Source organism: Dendrobium catenatum, unplaced genomic scaffold, assembly GCF_001605985.2.
Source record: "Dendrobium catenatum unplaced genomic scaffold, ASM160598v2 fragScaff_scaffold_1355, whole genome shotgun sequence".
Lineage (NCBI taxonomy): Eukaryota > Viridiplantae > Streptophyta > Magnoliopsida > Asparagales > Orchidaceae > Dendrobium > Dendrobium catenatum.
The window spans coordinates 1-27,707 of NW_021319817.1; the positions used below are offsets into that span (position 1 = coordinate 1).

General features: G+C 33.1%; 1 protein-coding gene and 1 non-coding gene across 5 annotated transcripts; both read left to right on the top strand.

Annotated features, from left to right (window-relative positions):
* Positions 1-4,388: 4,388 nt before the first annotated feature.
* LOC114580868 lies at positions 4,389-4,495 on the top strand. The gene has a single exon (XR_003702482.1). It is a non-coding gene; the product is annotated as a small nucleolar RNA R71 (small nucleolar RNA).
* A 4,950-nt stretch (positions 4,496-9,445) lies between these two features.
* On the top strand, positions 9,446-26,017 carry LOC110107573 (serine racemase). 4 transcript variants are annotated; one of them, XM_028699660.1, is made up of 8 exons: positions 9,470-9,588; positions 10,660-10,850; positions 14,431-14,517; positions 14,626-14,856; positions 24,648-24,721; positions 24,948-25,134; positions 25,474-25,726; positions 25,793-26,017. In XM_028699660.1, the coding sequence occupies exons 2-7, from the start codon at positions 10,675-10,677 to the stop codon at positions 25,715-25,717; spliced, it is 999 nt and encodes a 332-aa protein (XP_028555493.1). In that variant the 5' UTR covers positions 9,470-9,588; positions 10,660-10,674; the 3' UTR covers positions 25,718-25,726; positions 25,793-26,017. The 4 variants fall into 4 exon arrangements, with proteins under 4 accessions (XP_020693508.1, XP_028555493.1, XP_028555492.1 ...); XM_028699659.1 differs by having other exon boundaries at positions 25,805-26,017; XM_020837849.2 differs by having other exon boundaries at positions 9,446-9,582; positions 25,474-25,798.
* The last annotated feature ends 1,690 nt before the right edge of the window (positions 26,018-27,707 follow it).

The following is a 27,707-nucleotide window of genomic DNA, read 5'->3' on the forward strand; positions in this document are numbered from 1 at the left end:
TGCCTTCTGCCATTACCGCGAACAGCCTAGCTCTGATACCAAATTAATGGTGCAGCAGCAAGAAGGAGGAAACCTGAAACTCAAGAACAAACCAATGGAACAGTGCTCCAAGAGAGTTTTTGTATATATTTTCTATCTGCCTCCTCTAAACAGTAAACCAGTATATATCTGGTTTAGCAAACTTAAATTAAAATTAACTAAGTAAAATGGAGCTGATAATAAGTAAAGCAAAACAGCTAATAAAGTGCAGCGGTACTAAAAGAAGCAGAAATGTAGTGTTTGCAGAGGAAGTGGCAGAAGTAGTGTGTCAAGTGGTCCGCCGGTTCACCAAGAGTATCCGATGACCGCATCAGCGCTTATTATATTGAGTCTACATTAAGAATAGCTAGCAAGGAATGGGAGGTGTAGCCCACTATGCGTGAGACCCCAACCACCAAAAAAATGATGGCGCTTGGAATATTGTTGTTCTCACTCTTGCTAGGTAGGAGTATCAAAAATAAATTGACTCATCAACAGAAATTTTATAGTAAATAAGTTATAAAAAAATTTAACCAAAATTGGTTAATGGTTCAAGTTCGGGTCTTTCAAGTTACTATTGGGTCGGGTTTAAGGTTAGTATATTTTTTACTCATTTAAAAAAATGATCTGGTTTGAGTTAATTGGATTTGGGTCGAACCTGTACCTAACTCATCAACCCATTTTGACACCCATATTACTAGGTCCATCTAGCAATAGATCCTATATTAAGGTTTGACCATGCTCGAAGCCTGAGCGAAGAGAGTCAGTGTCATGGAGAAGGTCCTAAACTAGCAAGGGGTTGCAGGCGAAGGAATAGAGAGTTCTCAAAAGGACACTATCATGAAGTGGATGCCCACCTCTGGAAAGCACATTGTAGCCTTATAGGTTGAGATAATCGTGATTCATAGTCTCTTATAAGGGAGTCCTTCATTAAGGGCAAACGAATCCTCTAGAAGTACTTATTGGATTTAGGGTTTTTGTCATGTAAGGTGGCAACTGACCCTATTTGTAGGATTTTTGGTGATCTTGAGTAGATTCTCCCCACATTTTATTTTCTTATGCATGAAATATTTTTAAGTAACAAATTTCATTAGTGAGTACCATTTAGACTAATTTGACCATTTTTAATTATGTAAGTTAATTTTATGTCAATAAAAACTTTCAATCAGTTATATTTAATCCCATAACATAGGAATCAATAGTGTAATCTTATAGGAAGTACATTATATGAAAAAAAAAATCAAATTTAAAGAATTTTTTTTAAAAAAGCATAAAGCTAAAATCATTTTTAAATAAAATCAAATGGGTGAAATCTTAAATTGATTGAAATATTAAAAGAGATGCAGATTTACCTTTAGATCTTCCAAGAAATGAAGAAAATTGTTAGATAAATATCAAAATATGAAGGGAGGTTGGACGGGGTTGAGAGTCAAAAATGGAGGTTTTGGGTCTATTTCATGTAAAAGGGGAGGAGACATAAGGATGAAATAGATTATTCTATTGTAGAATGTTTATAGGAATTAAGTCCAAATTTTTGATTAAAAATTCACGAGAAATTCCACTTGTTCAATAAATTATAGATGGAACTGCCTATATGTTTTCCAACAAAAATTCTACCAGTTTTACGGTTTAAAATTCAATCTACTCATAAATTTGCCAAAAATCCTTATTTTTCCAATAGTGTTTGGATGTGCAAGTTTATTACTAAGGCTTCAAGAAGCATGCAAGTTTCCTGAGTGTCTTCATTTAAAAGGAGGGTGAGTTTCGTAAGCATTCATTTTATTCTAAGTACATGTATAATTATTGAGTTTATCATTTAGTAACTCATCCATCCAAAGATTCTAATAGAAATATATGTATATAACATAAAAAGAAGAAAAAGCTTATTTTTATTTAAATAATTTCACATATATACAAATACAATAACCTCCCTCATGGGTAGGAATTCTTCAAGTTATCCATTCCATATTTTAGGCAGCTCCCTTCCTAAATGATTTTGTAGCATATGTGCCTTTAGCCTGCCTTTTGAGGATGTTTCCCAAATCTACCTATGTTTTCCTAGTATTGAATAATGAGTGGAGGAATCTACTTTGGTAAGAACTAAGTCATCTAGATGGAAGAATTTCTCTGTTTACATGAGTGTTGTAATATTTGACAATTTTTCTTTTTAACATCTTCATGCATGAGTGTGCCCTATTCTTGAAGTTTCTCAATGAGATTGATTTCTATCTCCAGATCGTATTGGTCTCTTTCAACTCATTAAACTTTCCTTCATTGATATTAGAAACTTCAACTAGTTGCAGAATATGCAATTCAAGTTCCATTAGGAGTAATTTCTTATCATCAATGGAGAGAGAAAATGATGTCTAGCCCATTATTGAGTGATTTGTTCTTAGTGTCCATAAGAAAGAGGGAAGTATATCCACTAATTTGCCCTTTTCTCCTTCAACCTTTCTGAAAAGATTTATGATTTTTTTTTTAACTTTTACTTGCTCATTTGTGGATGGTGCAACACTTGTTCTGAAAAACCTCTCTCTAGAATTAACTGCTTTTTCACCACAATTCAATACATCTTTACTCAGCTTTGACAGATATAAATTTGCTCTTTTCCTAAGAGAAGGAATATCTCTTCTCACCCAACATCTTAGGGGCCATTGCACATAAGTAAAGTTTAAAAATGTAGAGTTTAAGGATATAAAAAAGAGTGAAAATGAAGTGAAATAACTAAAATTGTGGGTTCCTATTTATAAACAAATTGAGCATTATGGCGTATGAAAAGATAGAATGACAAGCAATCTAAATGACACACTACTATGGTGTAGGACAAGTAGTGTTGTAGTGCTCATATGGGAAATCAAAAAGTCGGCTTTTTTTACTTGGCAACTACTATGGCATTTAATACGTATGAGCACTACGGCATTACCAAAGATTGCCTCCATGAAGTTTAACTGAACTAATAATGATTTTTACTTAACATTGTGGCGCTTGTAATAACACTATGAAGCTCACCAAAGTGTTATAATAAAAAAGTTATGATAATACAATTAATTAATTTGATAACATTGTGGCTCTTGTAATAACACTATGAAGCTCACCAAAGTGTTATAATAAAAAAGTTATGATAATACAATTAATTAATTGCACTACTATAGAACTATAAAATTGCATACCTAACGCCGCAACACTTAAAGATGTAGCACCAAGGTGCTCGAGAAGGTTTAAAAGCATAGCAGTGTTCAAGAATAAAATATTGTGGAAGTATTATCAAGCAATTTTTTTGAGTGCTCATTGTTATGATGCTAGTTTTGAATGTCATAGCGCTTAACAAGTAGACGTGACAACGCTCAAAATATAGTGATGTGGAGCTAGTTCAATCATTAGCACAATCATTTTTTTCTCAGGACTTATATTATAACTTAGTAAAAATTAAGAATTAATAAGGATTACTAATATTTTATCACATTCACATATCAAAAATAACAAAAAAAATCATGAAACATAACAAAATAAAATTAAATAAAAACATGAAATAGAATTAGGTTACCTCTGAATATAACACTAAATTATAGTTTTCATCTAAACTGACCTAAATATATCATTTTAGCATGGGAGTATCACTACCACTCCTCAAATGATTTCCACCATAATCCTTCTCTTTCTCTTTAAGGTTAACTTCACTATTACTGAGAAATAAACCAAGGTGCATACTACTAAAAGAGATTGAAAGGTGTCCTAATTAAGTTTCCAAAATTTTGGTTAAAGTAGCTTGACTTTGCAATTGAGTTCCTAACTGAACCACTACTATCTCTTCGAAATGTGTCTTCCTATTTTCAAACTGATTATTTTGATTAAATCCTGTGGGATATGAAGGCCTAAGATTCACTACAGGTTGTTGAGGATTATTTCAATTTACTCCTTAATTATATTGACTTGTATTCAATTGATTATTGCTACTAAAATTATTTGACCAACTAAAATTAGGGTGATTCCTCCAACCTAGATTTTATGTATTAGAATAGGGGTTATTTTGTCTTCCAATTCAATTTATATTTTTAATCCCTAGAGCACCATTTTCATCCAATTGCTTGGATGATCTTAAGTTAACTACAACAATATCCAATTTATTTGAAATTAAAACAACCTGAGCAGTAAGAATTGATTAAAAAATTTGATTCATAAACTCTAACTACTATCATAGGATACACCTTATCAATAGGCCACTAGAATTATTTATAGTCATTTTCTGTATTAATTCATATACTTTCTCATATGCCTTAGACATTAAAGATCCTCCAGCTGCAACATTTATGATTGACCTAAGGAATCATACCAATCCATGATAAAAAATCTAAATAACCAACCAATCATATAAAGTATGGTGAGGGCATTTCCTAAGCATATCTTTGAATCTCTCATAACTTTCATAAATTGATTCTCACTCAAACTGGGTAACAGATATGATATCATTTCTAAGTTTGAATGTATTTAAATGTGGAAATACTTAGCTAGAAATTTGTGAGCCAATTCTTTCCTAGTGATCATAGAGATTGGGGACAAAAAAAATCAACAACATATCAGCTTTATTCCTTAGAGAAAATGAGAATAATTTAAGTCTAATAGCATCATCACTGACATCATATAATTAAATGTTGCAAAAATTTCCAAAAAATTCATAAACTATTAGTTAGTATCCTTAGCAGGAGTTCCCCCAAACTAGAATTTTTGAACTATTTAAATTATGACAGGTTTTAGTTTAAAGTTATTAGCCTGGATAATAAGTCTATTGATACTTTGATGGATTCCTTCTACTGCAGGGTTAACATACTCTCTAAGAGGTTTATAATTGTCCTAATCTTGCACTAGTTCATACATATCTTTCTTTCTTTTTTTTTTAAGAGGTTGGATCAAACAACAAGAGCTCCTTAGTAGATCAACCAAGCATGTAACAATGATGAAATAAAAATAAAAATCACAAGTTAATCAATCAATAAAATACTCTTTTAAATTTTTCAAAGTTTTTATCAAATAGAATAAAGATATAAGATACAAGTAGGTATAAATATACACTTATTTCAATAATATAATAAAATTACAAAATTCATGTTACTTCCCTGTCAATGTCAAAAACTTGATGGGCGGCTAGCAATATGGATTAAGATGAGACTTGCTGAGCTGATATATACTTAGAATTTTTTTTATATAGAATTAAAAAGATGACTAAATATGTAAGTATGTGTGTTGAATTAAGTAATAAAGTGATATAGTAGAGTGTAGAGCCCACAAAAAAGTATTCTACTTAATTGTAATTAAACTAATACTACTTACTCCAAATGTACAACTTATCATATTAAAAGTAAAAATAATGTGTTGGAGTTATCATCACTAAAAGAAAATTTTGTAAAGAAATTTTGATACTTAAAAAAATAAAGTATTTGGACTAATGAATGTAAATAATATAATTTTCTTAATAAGACTCTTAATTTTTAGATGTGAATCAGAGCATATGCATCCATAGATCTCTATCAAGTTTTTAGGAGTGGAAAGAAAGGTTTATAACATTCCTACCATTTTTTATCTTTATAGAGTCTAGATTATTCAAACATCTTATGTCTAAGCATGCCAATATTCTATTTTAATACTCATGCTTATTCCAACATTCCTTTATTGAAGCTATACATCATACTAGATATTTACTATACACATGTCCATTATATGAATTAGATGAAGAACGAGAGAAATAAAAATATCAAATTATCATTAAATGAATAATAGTCTATATTAATACTTGCTATACTCATCATTAGTTTAAAACTAAAGAACTAGCCAAACATGGAAGATATGACAAGAAAACATATTTTCATTTCATTCATTGAAAGAAAAGATAGAAGAGAAGTAATAAAAAAATTATCACTTTGAAGAATAACATGATATTTTCCACACTCCTTCCTCCGATCATATAATTACTTACACAAATAGGCTAAGATCTCCATAATAAAAGTATCTTGCACTTCCCTAGCTTTTCTTAGACTTTACTCTAAGGGGTACGAAAGAACACACATAAAATTATAAAATTTTACTTAAGTGATATAACTCTTTAAACAATAGAACAAAAGGATTATTTATAACAAGTATAGGGATGGGCTCAGGCACCGTGGTGATCAATAAGATGGTGCCACAACAATATAAAATGAACTAGCATCTTGGTGCTATAATGCACTCTAATGTTGTATCCATTATATTGTTGATGGACCTGGAATGATTAATGATTAAAACGACACATCTTTTGGCTAAAGTCAGCTTGGCTCCTCGTCTCAGAAATTGCTCCGTTGTGTCCTTCCAAATTTGAGCACTATGACGCTTGAGTGTGAATTTCGACACTAAGGCATTGCAAGGCTTGGCACTCTGTTGCTCATGTTCCTGAGGCTCCTATACTATGGTGTTGAATTTTTGGCATAGCGGAGCTGACCTTAGTGATGCTTTAATGCTAAAAAATAAGAGAAATTGGTGCTATAATGTCTGAATCTGGTGCTGGGGTGCTGTGAATGCATGCGCTGTGGCACTTATTATGCTGACATTGCGGCACTATTCAGAACTTATAATTTTTTCCTTTTCCTATACATTTCTAGTAAAAACACAACTAAAATAGCATATTTTTATTGAATTTAAACACAATTTACACTTGAAAAGAGCTTTATAATTAGACGAGGAATGATTCTTTTGAGGCAAAAATATTATTTTGAAAAGAAATTTAAGTTTAATTGTGTCTAAAATTATAAATAAAGTTTAATGTGCTAAATCTTCTATTTAGGTAATGTATGCATGAAGGAAATGTCAAGGCATTAATAACAAAGAAATGAACACGAGGAAGGATCATTGACACCCCTAGTTAGGTAAGATATGCAAATAAAATTTTAGGGAAAATAATTACTACAAATTAATGTCACAAACTACTTTGTTTAAGATATAAGATTGTCACATATCTCATTTTATGAAAATTAGAATGTATGTTTAAATTGAAAGATGCATGTATAGGCATAGAATGCTACGAAATAAAGATATGATGTATACATCAAAATGTTCAAATAATGAAATGATGTAAAACGAGCTTTAGAAAAATTGTCTATGTTGATAGAATGGTAAGGTTATGAATAGTACAAACCATGTGACAAAGGTGATCTATCATAAGTTTAATGAATCCTTCTAGTATAATGTTTTTATTGATTTATACAAATATGAAAAAAAAGGTCGCCCATTGGGAGGCCAAAGGATCCTTAGAATATACCTTTTGATCTTAAGGTAGCCAAATGAACCAATTTCATATGTATGATCCATTCTAAAGTTGAAAGGAAGCATGGTAATTGATGTATGTGAACAACACAAGAAGTTCATTCATAGTTTATTAATGTTAATTAAATTTAAGTTATAATTGAACTCTAATATTTCTTTGGAGTTATTAGATATTCTGCTTATGAAGTATTCAAATGTGATCTATTTTATCCAAAACTTACATGTAACACATGAGCTAAATAAAGGATATAAGTAAGCTTTTATGTTATTTAATTTCTATCTTTAAAATTTTTATTTTGCTGAGTTCTACTCATGCCCTATTATGCTAAAAATTATTTCTTGTGAAGGAATTGACTAAGTAGAACCCAATTAAGTTGTGGGTTTTAATATTTTGGGTGTACAGTTTTATTGTATGATAGAGTTTTGGCATACATGTACATTTATAATTTATTTGAATTTTGATTACATAAATAGAATATTGAAATAGGTATGATACATAGAGTTTACATGCTTGAATTAAGAAAGCTTGATTTCATTTTGATGTAGATTTTCTAGATTAAATACTCTTTCTATGACACAAATAAATCAAATAAAATAATTTTAAATGATATCTAGGAAGAAAAAAGATTTACAAAGCACTCTAAGTGCAAAATAAAATACTAAAATGAATATTTTACACTAGCTAGAAGCAATACATACCCTTCATACTTAGGGAGCTAAGCTTGGTGGCTAAGTTGTAAGCCCCAAATTCCTACATAACAGTAGCATATCCTATCATGCATTGTATAGAGACTTTGACATCATGATTTTAAAATGATTAAGTTGGTTTAACCAACAGTGCTCTCCATGAAGGATCGTAAGTTTAGAAGTGTCAAACTTTCTTAAACTCTTGATGAAGCAAACGTTATAATTCCCATTGCATTTCTTTAAATATAGGTTCGTATTACTACTCTATAATGTTTACCTTTGCATTAGAGTCTGAGGTAGATTTATTATATTGCAAGCCTCATCTCCTAGGCTTTTTTCAATCTTATATTGATGAAATTTAAATGTCATAGTTCTAATAAAATGATAAACTTAAATAATAAATTCAAAATTTAAAACTTTAAAGACCAATATAGAATAGTTTGGAGTATTTTTGAACTTCTCAAAATTTAGTCCCTAAAAGAAGTGTTCAAAAATTTAAGCAATCTTATTTGAAACTCTCAAATAAAATAACTTGTCTAAACTTTTAAATACTTAAAATATTTGTCACTATTTTAATTGAGAGTATTATTTAGATATCGTATTTTTTTGACTTATAATTAACTATAAGGGCTTATCTTTATGAGTAATCTATGCTCCAGAATAAAATAAAGTCTATCTTATTTATAGGAGGTGGGGAAAAATTGTAGCAAGTTAGATATTTTTTTAAAATCCTATTTATATTTTGAAATATATTGAAGGATATCATTTTTACTTTTCGGTTCTTAATGTCATATTTAATTATGAACATATAAATTTTAAATTATGTAGTTCATTTTTCTCCAACTAACAGTAGAGCTTCCTTAGGACTTTTAAAGTTCAAATAGGACCCATAAATCTTGATTGACCCCATGGGAAGGGCAAATTATTAGGTCCGGTCACCAGACCTAGAAATAGGTCCGGACATCCAATAAAAACTTGCCACGTGGCCTGCGCTTTGACTGTGCGCTTTGATTGCCTTTGACTGCGCTTTAGGTGCGCTTTGACTGCGTTTTCTTGACTGTGCTTTACCTGCGCTTTACATTCGCTTTACCTGCACTTTACTCGCGCTTTACCTGTGCTTTTGACTACATTTTTTTGAGTCAAAGCCCAGTCCACGTGGCAAATTTTTAGTGGATGTCAGGACAAATAAATATGTTCGATGACCGGATCTAATAATTTGCCCATGAGAAGGCCAATTAGTGAGCAAAAAACTCCAATTTAACTTAATTAAATTCTTAATAATTTGACCAAGCCACCTTTGAACTACAAGACTATGTAATCTAATGGACTCTTAAGCTTGCATAAGATGCCCCTAGATAAACCACATCTTTATGACGCCAATCGATCCATTTATTGGACCACTTAAGCCCAATGAATTTTATTTAACTCATTTGAACTTTAATGGGTCAATTGAATCAAATTGACCTTAGTCACTACGGAGACTTCTCCGAACATAAAGGGAAATAACACTTATTAAGTAAGCCTATCCAAAGAGAAGACGCGGACATGAACCGATGAACGGATGATTCAGTGAGCTGCACTACCGAGAAAGTACGGGTTGGTTCCCCACATAGATGCTCTAGTTTAAACAAGAAGCCTTGTTTTGAAAGGATTTCCATACCCAGGATCGAGAGTTTGGAATGCCTGATTTCCAAACTTAGGGCATTCTGATTTCAATTTCTTTGTGTTTTCCTCACGGTTATACTGTGTTAATTTCTCCGGAATTTATGTGCAATCATTGATCACTCTGTTATTTTTGTTTTCCTCACGGTTATACTGTGTTATTTCTCCGGAATTTATATGCAATCATTGCATTTAACTTTCTACCAAATAATATAAACAGTTTATATTTGTGATGGGGGCAACGGATTATCAGTAGTTAGGTCATTTTAGGCATGTAGGTTTTAGGACTGATTGCTGAAGTTAAATATTTTTTTTCCCTTGTCAAATTAAAATAGAAATTCATTGGAAGCTTGTTGCATGGACTTTTTATTCTTTATTCTGGATCAAATATACAGATCTGAGCGTGACTTACTGGATAAACTCCAGTGATTCCTGGACGCACAATACCTTCAGTTTCTGTTCTTAATCTTGCGAATGGTGCATAAAAAATAATTGAGCAGCAAATAGACAATTTTAATAGTTATACATCTTCTTTTTTCTAGCACATTTAGGCCAATTAAGATAAATTTACACACACATCACATATTCAAGACTCGAACCCAAGACCTCTTGATTTGTAGCAAAGCTCCCAACTAACAGACCAAGATAAGTTGTGTATACATTTCCTTTGTCACTTTGCATTTGGATATGGAACGAAAGATCAGGAAAATTTCCTTTAGTTATACATTTTTATAGCATTTGCTGTTTCTATAAAAAGAAAGGCAGTATGATTTTCCATGAATGACTCCCATGAAATCTAACTTCCAGTCAATAATGGATGTTAACCCATTGCTTTATTTAATATTTTATTTTCGAAATGAAATAGTATGATTAAAATTGAAAAATCGCTCATATCTTAGCAGCATTGCAGTTTGTCTTAGTGTTTAACTAATGATATTCCCTTTTCTCTGCTTTTATGTAATAGTATCTTCCAATTTGCATGATGAGAAAATTGTGCAATCGCAGATTATTTTTGTTATAATGGAGGGAGTCAACCAGTTGAAGAATAAAAAATATGCTGCTGATATTGATTCCATAAAGGAGGCACACACTCGCATTAGCCCCTTTATTCACAAGACTCCAGTTCTCTCCTCGACATCATTGGATTCTATTTCAGGAAAACAGTTGTGTTTCAAGTGTGAATGCTTTCAAAAGGGGTAAGTGGCTTTATGCTATTTATTAAAAAAAAAATTGTGTGAGGGTATCATGGTACAAGTTATATCAGCCTATTAGGATAAATTTATGAATTCTTAAATTGAATTTGAAATAAGTGTAATAAAAATATATCATAGTTAAAACTAATCTCAAAATAAATTTAATAAATTTTAACTCCATTCTAATATAAATTGTGTCAAGACATCCTACAACAACAACAACGTTATCAAGCTTTTATCCCACTACGCGGGGTTGGCTACATAAATCATTTTTCTCCATTATATCCTATTAAGAGTCGAATTCTTATTTAAATCTAATAAAGAAAGGTCATTTCTAATATTTTCTAACCAAGTCATTTTAGGTCTATGTTTACCTTTCTCAACATAGGCTAAATCTAATACATCTACTCTCCTAATAGGGTCATCGGAAGGCTACCGTTTTACATGACCAAACCATCTAAGGCGACTCTCTCTAACCTTATTTGTCACTAGAACTACTCCAACCTTTTCACGGATATGCTCGTTTCGTATCCTATCTCTAAGAGTAAATCCACTCATCCACCTGAGCATCCTCATCTCAGCAACACTTAATTTAATATTATGCTTTTCTTTTAATGGCCAACATTTTTGCTCAATATGGCATAACAAGTCTCATCACCATCTCATAAAATTTTTTCTTAAGTTTGAGTGGTACTTTTCTATCACACAACAAAGTCGAAGCATTCCTCCACTTTAACCATCCAACTTGAATTCTACTAATAATATCCCCATATATTTCACCATTACTCTGAACAATAGACCAAATATATCTAAAACGAGTACACTTATTATTGATTTGATCTCTCAAAATCACAAGCCCTCCACTAGATCTATTACTACTAAAATTACACTCCATGTATTTGGTTTTAGATCTACTCAAACGAAAACTTTTATACTCTAAGGTTGACCTTAATAATTTGAGTTTACTTTCAACTCTCTCTCTAGTCTTATCAACAAGAAGAATATTATTAGAAAAAAACATACACAGGATATATCCTCATGCAAATGTATAGTAAGAACATCCATGACTAAAGAAAAAGATAAGGGCTTAAGGTTGATCCTGGATGTAATCCATCTAAAATAGGAAAATACTTGGTCAAACCACCTTATGTTTGAACACAAGTAACAACTCCTGCATACATATTCCTAATGACTTGTATATAAGAATTATTAATCCCTTTCTTTTCTAGAACTCTCCATAGCACTTCTCTTAGAACTTTATCATATGATTTCTCTAAATCAATAAATATCATATGGAGATCCTCCTTATTCTCTCTTAACTTCTCCATCAACACTCTCAATAAATGAATAGCTTCCATACTAGACCTATGCTCCATAACGCACTCTTAAAGTTTTAAAGTATGACATATCAACTTAATTCCTTTATAATTTACACAATCTTGTGCATCAACTTTATTTTTAAAATAGAAATCAAGACACTCATTCTCCACTCATCTAATATATTTTAAGACTTAAAAAATAATATTAAAAAGTTTAGTAAGCCAATAAATTCCTTCATCTCCTAAACATTCCACACCTCTATTGGAATATCATTAGGTACAATAGTTTTTCCACACTTTGTTTTCTTTAAAGCCTCTCTAACTTCAGTTTGACTAATACATCGATAAAAATAAAAATCTCTATTTTTATTTAGAGTGCTAAAGTCATTAAAGTCAATCGTATTCTCACAATATTCATTGAAAAGCTTAGCAAAATATACTATCCAGTTTTATTGAATATCATCTAAAAAAGCATTTTTTGATCTTCATCCTTAATGCACTTCACTTGAACTAAATCTTTACTACTATCTCTTTTGGCTAACTTATACATATATCTTTAACCCTCTTTAGAATTTAATATATTATGTAAATCATTAAAAGCTAATATCTTTGCATCGCAGATTGCTTTCTTAGACACTTTACGAGTCTCTTTATATCTTTCTTAATTTTTAGAGTTTTTGCATCAAAATCAATTATTATAATAAAGTTTTTTATTTTTTATCTTTTCTTATGCATTTTTATTCCATCACAAATTATTTTCATTATCAGGAGCTTTTCTTTTAAAACTTCAACCACATTCTTTGTAACATTCTTAATATTACTAGTTACTTTTTTCCACATAGCATTCGCTTCCTCATGCTCAAACAAAATCTTAAGATCTCGAATCTTACTCTCAAAAATATTTTTGTTAGTATTCTTTAAATATTCTCATCTAATCTTAGAATAACATTTTATTATATTTTTCATATTTTGCACATTCATCTTAAAGTCCAAAACTACTAAATAATGCTGGGTACATAAACTTTCACTTGGAATAACTCTACAATCTTTGCAATATAAAAGATCTATTTTTTTTATAAGAACATAATTAATCTGAATTTTACTATATCAATTCTTATAAGTGATGAGATACTCATATCTTTCATTAAATAATATATTATTAGTTACAAAATCATAAACTAGAGTAAAATCTAATATAGTTTTACCATATTCATTAGTCGTTTCAAATTCATAGCCACCATGAATACTTTTAAAATTATATACCTCTCTATTAACATATCCATTTAAATCCCCTTTAATAAAAACTTTCTTTAAGAGGTATCTTTTGAATTAATTCTTCTAAGTCATTTTAAAATTTTAATTTTAAACACATATCCATACTTACTTGGGGATCATAAAAACTTATAATAATAATAATCATAGTATCAACAATAATCTTCATAGCTATAATTTTGTTTCTAATTCTATAATTTCTTTATAAAATTATTCTTCAAACTCTTATTTATAATCATATATATACAATTTCTAATATTACCTCTACTAGAATATCAAAGTTTACATCCTAAACTATCAATCTACTTAGCCTTCTCTCCAACTCATTTAGTTTCTTGAATGCATAAAATATTTATTCCTATGAATCATAATATCAACTAATTCCATTAATTTGTTTGTAAGAAAACCTACATTTTAAGATCCTATTCGAATGTTAGCTTCATGGATTAGCTTTTTTGCCCACATCTATCCATAATGTATGAACCCTTGCCTATTTAAAACTTCACCTGAGCATCGATGTAGTGGCCCTTGCACATTTCTCGTTGTATTCAGACCATACAATGCGTCGCTTCCTAGGAACGCCCAAGACACCGTGATACAATTTTTTTCTAAATTCTTGGCTTACTCAATTTTTTATGCAGTTTATTATTTTAATGGGGCATTACGTACATACAATTAGATTCTCATGTTTTTCTGTATCAACACTTGAATTATTTCATTTGCTTGCATACCACCCTAGTGTTTAAATGACATTAAAATCCATCCATGAAAATGTTTATTTTGCTTTAGATAAGTTAATATTTATGATATTTTTATTTTATTTAGAGATTATAATAGTATAGAAGTAAATATAAAAATCAAAGTGTTGGATTTATAAATGCATAATAATTTGATGGACATAATCTTCCTCGTAATTTGTAAAAGCTTTTTTCTGCACTTTTGTTTTTGTATGAAAGAGATCAGCGCATTGAAATAGTGCATCTTTGTTTCAGAGGAGCATTTAAAATTAGGGGAGCTTCAAATGCTATATTTTCGCTGGAAGATGATCAGGCCGCTAAAGGGGTTGTTACCCATAGCAGGTTCCACTCTAGTACTATAAGTTTCTGAAGAATGGATTCGTGATCCCAATTTAATTATGGCCTCAACTTTTTATTTCGACAAACTTTCTTATGCTCTCTTGCATATAGTGGCAATCATGCTGCAGCAATTTCTTTGGCTGCAAAACTTCGTGGAATTCCCGCTTATGTTGTTATACCAAAAAATGCTCCAGCATGTAAGGTTGAGAATGTCCGACGCTATGGTGGTCAGGTCATTTGGAGTGAAGCAACTATGCAATCTAGGGAGAGCACCGCCACAGCGGTGCAGCAAAGAACAGGTGCCAATCTGATCCATCCATTTAATGATAAGCGCATCATAAGGTACGCAGTTGAAATTCTTCAAAAAATTTTATTTTTAACAAAAAAGTAGCTTTAAGAAGCAGTAAGAAAACCATCCCAAACGAACCCTTATATGTAAGATTGACCGATATTAGGTGGATAGAAGCATTTTTTCTCATGCTTCTTTCACCATTCATAAAAATGTTTGAATGATAAAGATTCGAACTAGCAAAAAAGCAAATTCATTTAAACTTTGTAATGGATGGTGAAAGATGGGTGAGAGAAAAACTTTTATCTGTTTTGTTAAGGCGTAACTACCAAGATGAAAGACTCTAATCTTTTCCAGTTAAGGGAAATCCATTTTATGGTTCTGACAAGACCATGTATAAATCCTCAAGTGAGAGAGGAGTCTAATTTATGACAAATTAATAAGACTACAAACTAAAATGGACTTTATTATATGATAGTCCCAAGCTCTGAAGAAATGGTCGAGTCCGATGTTTGGTTGATTGCTGATCATAAAACTGTTAGACCGGCCCATCCTGGGCCGGCTGGACCGGTCCAACAGGGACCGGTCCAATTCTATTCCAGGTGGAGAATAGCAGGGGGAGCGGAACCGTGAGGTTCCGCGTGGGCCTTTGGGGGGAGTTTAGGAGGGAAAATTTGAACGTGAGAGGCTGTTTTAGGAAGTTTATGATTGTCCTTTATGATTAATTTTGTATAATTAGGAGTTTGGGGGGAATTAGCTCCTCATCTTGGATTTGAATTCTCTGTTGAGATCTAGGGTTTGTGTGCTTGGGCTCTTGGCTTCGCCGGAGAACTTTGGAGAGTTGTTCTTCCTCTCGAATTGAAGAACAAACTGTATCTTTGCTATTTTCATTGTCTACTAGTAAAATACCCGTGTTTTCTCCTCATCTCCTGCAGTTTTCCTCTCTTTTTCTACTGTTTTTGGCTGATTTCCTGCTGTGGACAGCAGTTCGCTTTGAGATTTGTTGCTAAAGTGATTAGGGAATACTTGAAATCAAGTATTTCCTATCAAAAACTTCACAACTTTAATTAAATGACTTCTTATTTTAAATTTACTACTGCTAGGGCTTTCCTTAGAGAAAAACTATCATTCTATGCTGCTTAATTAGGTAGTGAATTCCTTGAGCTAATATTACTTTCTTGAAGATATAGAAGTCGGACATAAGGAGCTAAACGCTTACTTAATATTAAATTCAAAAATAAATACAAGTAAAACTCTTAAGGAAAAAAACAATTTTACTTGTGCTATCGAATTGAGCTTTTGAAGCTAAAAAACATTTGAAAATGTAAGTGTTGCTGAAGAAGGGCTACAGAAACATTAAGGACAAAGAGAACGCCCAAGCTCAAAAATATTTTTCCAAGGAACATTGACCCAGCATTTGACCTATATAAGGAAATAGAAAGGAATTTTCGAAATAAAGAAAAGGTTATTGCTGAATGAGAAGTTTAATGGAGGTAGTGTAGGAAAAGAAAGCAAGATCTAGGAGAACCAATTCCTAACAAGGTGAGATACCCAAATAAGGCCATAGGAAATAATAAAATTTTATCTAATTGCAATATTACATTGATATGAGTATGAGAGCATCACCCTTATTTTTTTATGTATACAATTATTGATTTATCAAATGTTTATGACAATAGTACTTCTTATAAGAATGTGAGATGTATTAGAAAGGAGATGAGTCATATATGAGGGATAGACTCACACAAGTAAAAACGAAAGATCTGACGAGGTAATTCTGTACTTTCGAAATTCTACAGTTGGGAATTCGGATCCTACCTTAAATATGAGAGAAGCTTCAATATTAAAAGTTGAGAATTCGGATCCATCCTTGAATTAGTAAGCTGGAATAGTGCAAAAGCCTATAGCCATTATATGACTTGTATAAAGTGTTAAACAATAAATATGACAGAAAGTAATGTTATAAATTTCTTATAACCAATATGGAATTTATATTTGTTTTAAATTAATTGTTAAAATATTATTATTATTATTTCTTATATATTGCTTGTGTATTTTTTTAAGCATTATCTCATTAGTAATGGTTGTACTGCAGGCAAGGGGAAGGAACTAGTGGGGTAGTAGTTAGAATAATGAGCTACTCTTTTGTGTACATATATGTTTTGGGATATAAAGAAATTTGAATAAGAGCTGTACAAAGAATAAGAGCTGTACAAACTTTTGGGATAAGTAAATTTAAAAAGTTTAGTAAAGCTCTGTATAATATTTGATGTATTTTATTTGAGATGTTTTAAATATGCTTCCGGATAGAAGGTATAAAGTTTGATATGTTAGGAGAGCATGAATAGATTATTTTCTTATCCATCTGATTCAGATAGAAGTAGTTCAGAATAGGTGCCAGTAAGAAGAGGTCTATTTATATTTTCACACTCAAAATTGATTTTAGGAGGGGGGGGGGTCAAAATGGGGTGTGACAAAAATTGTTATCAAAGTCAAATCACAATAAAATGGAAGCATAATTTTATTTAGACAATGAAGTAGGATGAGATATAATAAATCTAATTTATACAGAGCTGTAGGTTGGATTGAGGTTGAATTAAATTGTGTATTCATCTAATAGATTTGAACCAACACATATGCATAATATGGTTTAATATTTAAATGATCAAATTATATATATATATATATATATATAATATATATATATATATATATAATATAATATATATATATTATATATATATATAATATATTATATATATATATATATATAACTCAGGAAAACACACTATTACCGGCAGATGGAATCCGCCGGTAACAATCAAAATACGCTGGAAATATCACCTTTCCGGTGCATTTCCGACTCAAATTTTTCTTACGGTAATTCGCGCGTCGGAAAGAAAGCACCGATGAATATTTTTTGCTGGAAATATTTATGGCAATTCTTCTGGCGAAATGCTGGCGAAAAAAGAAGAGCATTCGACGTCTTTTTCATTTTCGTATTCCGGCATAAGATACGTCGGTAATTCCGACGAAAATCATACGTTGGAAATACCGGCACATAATCTGCCGGCTAGTTGACGTCGTTTCGTTACCGACGTACATTATCGTTGCAATCTCCGACGGAAGTAACGGCGCACATTTTCGCCAAAAATATCGTTGTATCGTATTACCGTCATTGTTTCCGGTGGATAATCTGCCGGAAACCTGTAGCATAAAAAAACAACCTTCCTCTTTTAAAATTGATTTCCACAATTAAACTTGCATAGAAAAAAATACAACAATACTATATATTCATACAACCACTTTAGATCAAGAACATCACCAATTACATTATCAAACAACATTCTGTCCAGTGTTTGGTGGAATATGCGCCAAACAACTAAGAAATGCCAGCGAAAAACCGACAGAATATGCGCTGATATTTCTACGGTGAAAATTTAGCCGGATAATGCGCCGTTAAATTACCAACGCATATTCTGCCGGTACGTGTGCTGGTGTTACTGGCGTAAAACAGTCCATCGGAAAGTTCGTCGTAATGATGCATTTTCCTGCAGTGTATATATATATGTTTTCAAATACATATGTATGAGGAATTACCAAAAAGAATGACTAGTTAGTCATCCAAGACAGACGCAAAAACAAGAATAAATGAGGGAAATAAGTTTAAGGAACTTCAAGATATTGTGCATTTCATCTCACAAATGGTGGATAAAATGACATATATGAAGAGATCTCCTACTAGCAGTGGACCCAAATCTAAAAGAGGTAGTGAGGTGGATCGACATTTGAAATTATTTCAGACTTTTAAACCGTCACCTTCAAAGGTGCAAGCGATCCAACGATAGTTGAAGATTGGTTGTTAAAGATAAGTAATATCTTAGATGGCATGATCTGTCTTGAAAAGATAAAGGTACCATTGGCTACGTTTGTTCTAGAAGGCGAGGTGGAAAGGTGGTGCAAGCACAATATAGAGAAAAAATTTGGACAAATGCCTATCACTAACATACAGTAGGATGATTTTGTGAAAGTCTTTAGAGATTGATTCATTCCTCCATCAGCCAAACTAGATATGCAAGACAAATTATTCAATCTAACTCAGGGTTCCAAGACAATTATACAATATGAAGTTGAGTTCACTTCTTTGTCCAATTATGCACCTCATTATGTCAGCACCCAGGAGAAGAAATGTCATAGATTTTTGAGAGGCCTTAGGGATCAACTGCAACAAGCATTGACCCCTTGTGATATTAATAAGTTCTCAGTCTTAGTGGAGAGAGTCAGAAGAATTGAAAATGAGCTGCATCTTTCTAAGCATAGTTTGGAGCAACAACAAATAGGTAAAAGGAAGATATTTGAAAAGGATGATCGATTCACAAATAAGATGCCAAGGTTTGAGGATAAGCAAAAGCATAGCCATCTTGAAAAACCTTTGTGTGAGCAGTGTGGGAAACAACATTCTGGCTAGTGTTTGGTGGGATCTAGAAGATGTTTCAGATGTAGTGAGTTGGGTCATTGCAAGGTGGATTGCCCTCAAGAGAGAAGAACCAATGCCAGGCCATAGGGATATCAAGGGTATCAAGAGCAGGTACGATATAGGAGATGTCTGCAAGGCAATCAGGCAGAAAAAACTCAATTTCAGGGAAGTTCAGCAGTGCAAGAGAAATCACCAGTTCAGTTAAAAGGAGAAGCATCAGAGGTTAAAGGTAATCAACCAATGAAAGCTTGAGTGTTTGTTATTACACCTCAGGAAGCTAAAGATTCAGAGTAAGTAGTTACATGCATAATTTTAATTTCTAATAAGTTTGGCAGAGTTCATTTTTATTCTAGTGCATCTCATTCGTTTGTTTCCGAAGAATTTTTTTCTGATTTATCTGTTGAGATTACATGTATGCATGTTGCAGATCCGATAATATTTGACATTGATTGGTCGTGCAAGCTACCGTCTTTTAAACGTGCACAATGCTCTATTTGAGAGTTTATAGACGCCTTATGTTCGCTTGTATGCACGTTGCAGATCCGATGGTGTGGCATTGCAGCTATGGTTTGCTTGTGGTCTTATGTAGGTAGATATCTGCATTCATCACAAGCTTCTGTGCTAGCTTGTAAATCGTTGGTATTTGCTTTCGCTTCTCTCTATTGACATAGTAAATTGCATGTTTGCATAAGAAGGGTCTTCTATAGCGGCTCATAGAAGTTTGCACTTGCTTTAGATATGTCCCCCTTGCGTGAAGGTCAGTGTATTTGACTGCTCTTGTATGGCTGTCACATGTGAGTGTGCCACAACAGCTCGTATGTGCCTTGTATATGCGTCTTGCAGCTATACTACCTTTGGCTACCACGACTTGTAGGTATTTGTACATACTGTAGACATGTTGTCTTTATCTTTGGATGATGTGTTGTGTGCATATACATTCATAAGGGACTCATCATATTTGTGACGTATTCACCCTCATTGTTGGTAGATGGGAACTCTATATGCATTGCAGGACTTACTGTCATCATCTCTTTAACTTGTAGGTTAGCTATTATATGCATGACGAGCTTCTTACAATTGCTTGTAGGTGTCTGTATTCACTACGGGTCTTTGGTTCTTGTTTGTAGATACCATATACATTTGTATCCTCCTGTGATCTTTCGTACTCATAGCACTTTAGTTGTTATTCTCAAATAAACCATATAAACCGTCATTGCTTGTAGACATTGCATTCGTTGCATGTCAATTTCCTTTGCTTGCAGGAACTCATGCATCTACTCATAAATAGCTTGTTGTGGGTGTATTTGTGTTTGCAGAGAATCCGTCATTCTTGCGACGTGTCTGTTATTGTTGATCATCACCAGTAGGTGCATTATTATGCATAAGACACATCTTCTATCGCTATCAGCTGACATTAGCATTCATCGTATGTTGCATTATGTATATTTGCAAGGGAATTTACTGTTTGCAGGTAAGTTAGTGCATTCGCTTGTGTATTGACTTTCATTTATTCATTAGAAATTGTTAAATTTGCTTGCGGGTTGATCAGCGTCGACTGTAGGAATGTTGCTGCACTGCTGATTTTCTTGTACGCATTAGCTGGTAAGTTGCCACTTTCACCATGCATTAAACCTCAGCGTTCACAAAGTTCGCAACATATATATGCAAGCTAGCTAATATCGATCGTAGGGAGATTATTACATTCATAGTTTATTTGCTTTCATTACTCATCAGCATATTAGTGCACGTGTATGTTGGCTAACGGCTGCTGATTGTAAGTGGTTTATCTTCATCATAACTTCCTACCCTTAATTTCTAGTTGCGTTGCACTCCTTGTGCATAATTGCGGGTAAATTGTCATATTGATTGCATGTCAAGTCCCTCTGCTTGTGGGGTCGAATATGCTTGATTGTGTTTTGATGTTGACCACATAGCACTTTTATATTTATTGCACACCAGTCTTACATTTGTGGAATACTGATGTATTTATTTGTATGTCAACCAGTGTCAATCGTAGAAATGCAGCTACACTTGCTGATTCATTCTTCATACTATACTTATGGACACATTATTGTGTTCATTGCAGTTATCAGGCTCCTTTCATAAGCATGAGCATCATTCAATTAACATCTTTCACAAGCCCATGGTGCTTATTAAGAATTCCATGCATTAGCTTGCATGCCCATTCTATATTGGTATTGGCTGCAGGATATTGATGTATTCATTACACATTCTTTATATATCCCTCATGAATGTGCCATCTATAATTAAGGCGAGTTGCCTACATTCATGTTATATGCTCCCTTCAGATTGATTGTGGCTTATTGACATTAGTTTGTAAGCAGGTGTTTGGCAATTTATCCATCATGATTTTTCTGATTACTCATTGATCTTCATAATACTTGTTGCTTTTGAGTGGGATGTAGGATTCTTGTCCACTGCTAGTCATTGTTTGCAAGCAAGCTATTACATCTTCAATTTCATCTTTGCTTGCGAGCGAGTTGTGTTAGAAACCATAAGTCCTTGTACTTGTTCATTGATGTTCGTGTGAATGCTCGTGATTATTACTTGACATTTGTACTTTTAATGTGATAGTGCATTTATTCATTTAAAGGTTCAATTCCCTGTGCATTTTGTTCAAGTCCCCAACCGTTCATACAAGTCCCCTACTATTCATTTTGCAAATTGAAGTTTCTTGCTAATTGTTTAGTTTTAAGTCCCCTATTCATTTTGTAAATTTACAAGTCATATGTTATCCCTTTCAAATCAGGCCCCACGTTATCGTTTGAGTTCTGTGTCTTTAGATTGAATTTCGGCAGCCTCTTGGCATCTCCCCCAGTTAGGCGAAACTACACGAGTCTTAACCTGCTCGCCATGTCAAGAAAGACGTACACGGTTGGTGTCGGGTGACACCGCCGCCATAGTCTTCAATCCCACCACGCCAAGAAATGCGTGCATGGGTCTTCGAGGTAACCTGTTTGAAAACGCACAGTTGTTTCCCTGCCGACACTGAGGCGCATATGGGTACATATATTTTGCCCCGCCGTGCTAAGAAAATTGCGCACGAGGCTCGCTCACCTTTCCATAAGTGCCGCACCAGGTTTCCTCCCATTACACTATTAAAAGCTTGTATAGGGGGTTCCTTGGCGCCCCGCAAATGCCGAAAACATGACTTTGGAGTTTTTTGAGTTTGAACTGTTATACATGTGCGACGTCGACGACGACAAGGTGGAGGGCACAAAAAGAGAACACACTCTTCTTTTTTTTTTGCTCATCACTTTCATCATTTTTTGTATCATACTTTCTTTCTCCTTTTTCTTTTTGCGATGTAACTATTTACACACACACATACTTATATTTATACAAGAGAGAGTTTTATTAGCATTGGGCTGTTTTGGGGTTAGATGGGCTAAGTGAGTGGAAGAGTTAGGAAAGATAATAATGTGGGTTGATTCTGATAGGAAGAGAGGAAGGGGGTTTTGGTAGAGGGTGGTCTGCGGCTTCGTCTGGATGAGGGAGTAAGATATACAGGTCGTGTAGCTCTCATGAATGGGAGGCGGTAAAGTGCAGAGGGATTGGTTCTACTAGGGCTTGCGACAAGTGGCTCGGCTGGAATAGGGAAGACGCTGACGGGCGGAGCTAGGTCGGCTTTGGTGTTTGCACAAGAGATTGAGAGGTGCGGCTGAGGTAAGTCGAGGGAGGAGGTATTGAATCATGAGGTGGATTGGAGCTAGAGTTCGGCTGTTGTATGGGCAAAGATGAAGAGAGCATAGAGGTTCGCGCACAGAGATCGGGCAGGTTTCAATAGCCTCGAGTGCAAGAAGGATCGAATGCTTGCTAGATCGGAGGTGTGGTTTTGATGTGGAAGGGCTACAGGATATTCTGCTTCAGCATAGGAAGGAAACGAGATTTGGATCGGAAGAGGCATTCACGAAAGGCTTGGAGATCGAAGGTTTTTCGAATGGAAGAGGAGAGCAAGGTGCCGAAGTCTTGAGCGTGGAGCCGAAGAACCGAACTCCTCCGCTTGTTGCTACTTTAATAGACATATGGGAGTGCAAAAACAAAGCGACGTTGAGGGATTTGCGGGAAGAGACTCGAACGGCGCTGCGTATACAGTAGTTCGGCGGGATTTAAGCACGAGTTCGATGGGATTTCAAGTACGGAGGTCAATAGATCTTGAATTTTACTCTTAAAAATATTTTTATTAGTTCTCTTTAAATGCTTCCATATAATCCTAGAATAACATTTTAGTTTGTTTTTCTATTCAGCCACTTTATTTTAAAGTTTAAAACTAATAAGAGATATTAGGTACATAAACTTTTACTTGAAACAACTTTACAAAATCTTTGCAATCTAAACAATTTATTTTTTATATGAAAATAATTAATTTGAGTTTTACTATATCCATTCTTATAAGCGATGATATGCTCATCTCTTTTCTTAAATAAAATATTAACAATTATAAAACCATAAACTAGAACAAAATCTTATATGATCCTATCACCTTTGTTAATTATTCCAACCTCACATCCATCATAACCGCTCTTAAAATCTTCTACCCCTCTACCAACATGTCCATTTAAATCTCCACCAATAATTTTTTTAAAAAAAGAGGTAAACTTTGTTTTAATTCTTCTAAATCATTTTAAAATTTTAATTTTGAATATATATCCAAAACTACTCGAGGAGTATAAACACTTGTAATATTAATTATCCTCCTATCTCAAATTCTATTAATTTTTTCATTGTTAATCATTTTATATTTTGTCTCTGAGTGTTAAGCCATTCATCCACTTGAGCATCCTCATCTCTGCAAGACTTAATTTAATATGAATAAAACCATTAAATCACAGCAAATAAAGAAAAAGATCAAATATAGGGATACGTAGGCAACTTGGAGCTTGCCTAAAATTTTAGGTATCAAGGGAAAAGATGGTTTAGGCAATTTGAGGATGCTTGAAACTGTAGTTAATTAAGAGAGAGAGAGAGAGAGAGAGAGAGAGAGAGAGAGAGAGAGAGAGAGAGAGAGAGTTATTTGTATGCTCTGATTCTCTCGATGGAGAGTTATTTAGCTATATATGACCCATAAAAACCTACTAAATGACCTGATAAATCTAATAATAACATATAAAGTCACATGACTCACAAATGACTTACTAAATTTAAATTATGCATCCACAAGGTTGATGATGTTTTACTAGATAACTCATTTTACTAATTCAAGCTGTATGCTACAACTGGTTTTAAATCAACGCATTCTGGGTTACAATAACTTTCTTGTTTTTGAAGTTTTTGTGAAGCTGATGATTTTATGAGAAGAAATGACACAATTGATGCTTTATGACTAGTTTTATATTTTTGTTGCAGTGGACAAGGCACCATATCACTAGAGTTGCTCGAGCAAGTACCTGATCTTGATACCATAATAGTTCCTATTAGTGGTTTGTACTAAAAAGTCAGAAAGGCCTCGCTTATTTCATAAAGCTTTCAGCTTTGTTTGTGACGGTTTTTTTAATGCTTCTTAAAACAAATTTCTAGTACAAAATTTGAAATTTTGTATTTGAAAACTGCTTTAAGAAGCAGCAAAAAAACCGTCCCAAACGAAGCCTTCATATACTTTTTAGCTATTCTAAAACCATTTGACATACTTGTAATATCAAATTACAGGCGGTGGTTTGATATCTGGGGTTACCTTGGCCGCCAAGTCAATCAATCCCTCCATTCGTGTTTTGGCTGCTGAACCGATGGGTGCTGACGATGCTGCCAGGTCCAAGTTATCTGGAAGACTCATCACACTATCTGATACAAATACAATAGCAGATGGTCTCCGAGCTTCTCTCGGGGACTTGACGTGGTAACCAGAACAAAATCTTAGTATCATAATTTCTTATATCTGACTTCTGTGAAATAATATCACTTAGCTTACCACTTCGATAAACTATAATGGGATTTACATATGTGTATTTAATTTATAAATATGTATGTATCTAATACTTAAAACTTTATATTTCCTTATATAATATCCTAATTTATAAATGAAATGTATAATTTTGTATATATATTTTGACAGCATTTATTTACTTAAAAATATAATCAAAATAATAAAGACCGTTAAAATTATCAAGCCTGGTTATCCAGTCATAGAAATATTCTTGTTTTCTTTGTTGATTTGTGTTTGTTGCAAAGTGTTCAGGCCAGTGGTCCGTGATTTAGTGGATGATATTGTCGTTTTAGATGAAAATGAGATTATAAAAGCCATGAGGCTTTGCTACGAGGTTCTTAAGTTGGCTGTGGAGCCAAGTGGAGCCATTGGCCTTGCTGCTATTCTCTCTGATCAGTGTAAGCAGAAGCCTTATTGGAAGGACATGAGGAAAATTGCGATCGTTCTCTCTGGAGGTAATGTTGATCTTGGAGTGCTTTGGGAATCACTCAAGTGAACCTTCCAGGTATTTGTTTTTATCGATTTAGAAGTTCAGCAAGAAATGGACAGAAATGAAGAACTCCAGCTTTAGCTATTTTGGCAGAAAGAAGTTTCGTCCATGTTCAAATCTCATCCATTTGCTTGTCTGGATTAAAGAGTTGGTTCCAGTGAGTTGAATGTTTTCCTTTTATTACTGTTCAATAAATGTAGATTATGAATTCTTTTCGATAATATTAGTCTTCATCCATGGAGGATTATGAGATTTTTCCTATTATATCACATCATCTAAGCTGAAAGAAACCTCCGATTGATCATAGTTAACTTGAAATGACCTGTTCTATCTGTTGTGCGTATGAATCCATTTCTTTTATATTGATGAAGTTGAAAATTTTTCAGGTTGGGTTTTGGTTTGAGGATATGCCCTAGTTATGGTTAAGGCTTGACTGAGCAATAGAGTTTCATAGGGCACACAAACTTAGTGCATGACCGGAATTAAAATCAGCTGAAATAACCCACTGCCTTGGGTGGCTACTACTAATGATAAAATTGCCTCTTTTACGAAAGTTTCGGGAAGTAATTTTACTAGCTGGTGATTATAAATCTTGGATTCAAATTTCTCTATGAGGGGGATAATCGATCTTATTAGCACTGTAGACTTGAATTAAACGTTTAAGTTTTAATTAAGGGATTAACCAACAAAAAAAATAAAAATAAAAATCTCCAAAGTCGCCCGTTAAACGGGCGACTTACCCTTGCTACTTTATCAATCCGGTGACTCCCCATTTCCCATGCCATAGTCGCGAAAAATTGGTTCGTGCGTTCAGTTGCTTGCGAAATCTAGCGATCCTTGAGAACTAGGTAATTTTTTTTTATTTATTTTTTTATTTTTAATTTTGGGTTTTGAAATGATTTTCCTTTTGTATCATGCTTAGTTTGTGTGGATATTTTTTGAAGTTTAAGCTTGATTAAGTTGTTTTATGTAATGTTAGTGAATTTTAAAATGTGGGATTTTTGTATGACGAAATAGGAAGAAAGGAATGATGTGGTATTTTTTATTTGTAATGTATGAGTAGGAGATGAAAACATATTATGCTTGTTTCATTTCTTTGAGGTAACATTTTGGTATTTTTTGTGAAAGAAATTTTTGTTGAGCTATTTTTGAGCATTTAATATTAGTGAAAGAGCTATTTTTTGTGGAAAAAAGAGCTGAACGTTTAGAGCTAAGGCATATAGTATTTATGAATCTCAGAAATAATTTGGTGAATGAGCTATTACTTTGGAATTTTTTTTTGTTTTTGGAAATTTATTTGGTTAAATTTACTTAAAAATTATTATTTTTAAATAAGATATTATATATAAGATTATTTAGATAAATGCTTTGTTTGTTTCATTTCTTTGAGCTAAGGTTATTAGTTTAATTGTAGGTTATCATAAGCGATATGTAGTAGCGCAAAAATGTCTGGATGTAGAGCATGTTTTGTTCTTATGTATGATGGACTGTTGTCTTTAGATGATAAATATTCACCAACATATGTTACGGGGAGTTACCGACCTTTATAAGTGACTGTTTAGACGAAATTAGATCTAACGAAGATTAGGGTCTTGAAAGCTCTTGAATATGATACGTCGAAGTACACACTGAACTTGATTTGTCGTCTGCCCTTTGGGAATGAATTCATAGCTTCATCTGTGGAGGATGATGAGGTATGTCAGATGATGTTATCACATGCAATTGGACATATACTTCTATTTTATGTAGAGGTTGAAGATATTAACGAACAAAATTTAGTTGTTGAGAAAATAATATCTCAAGTGCATGAGATATTTACTTTCGACGGGGTGATAGAAAGTCATTTGAGAAATCCAAGTTTCGTGCCGCAATAAGCGGAGTAAGTTTTTTATTTAAATGCATATTAAATAAAATATAATTGTCTGAAAAATTCACCTTTGTTAACAAAATATCATTTATGTGATGAAGTGAACGGCGAAATTTTTTTTCCAGGACG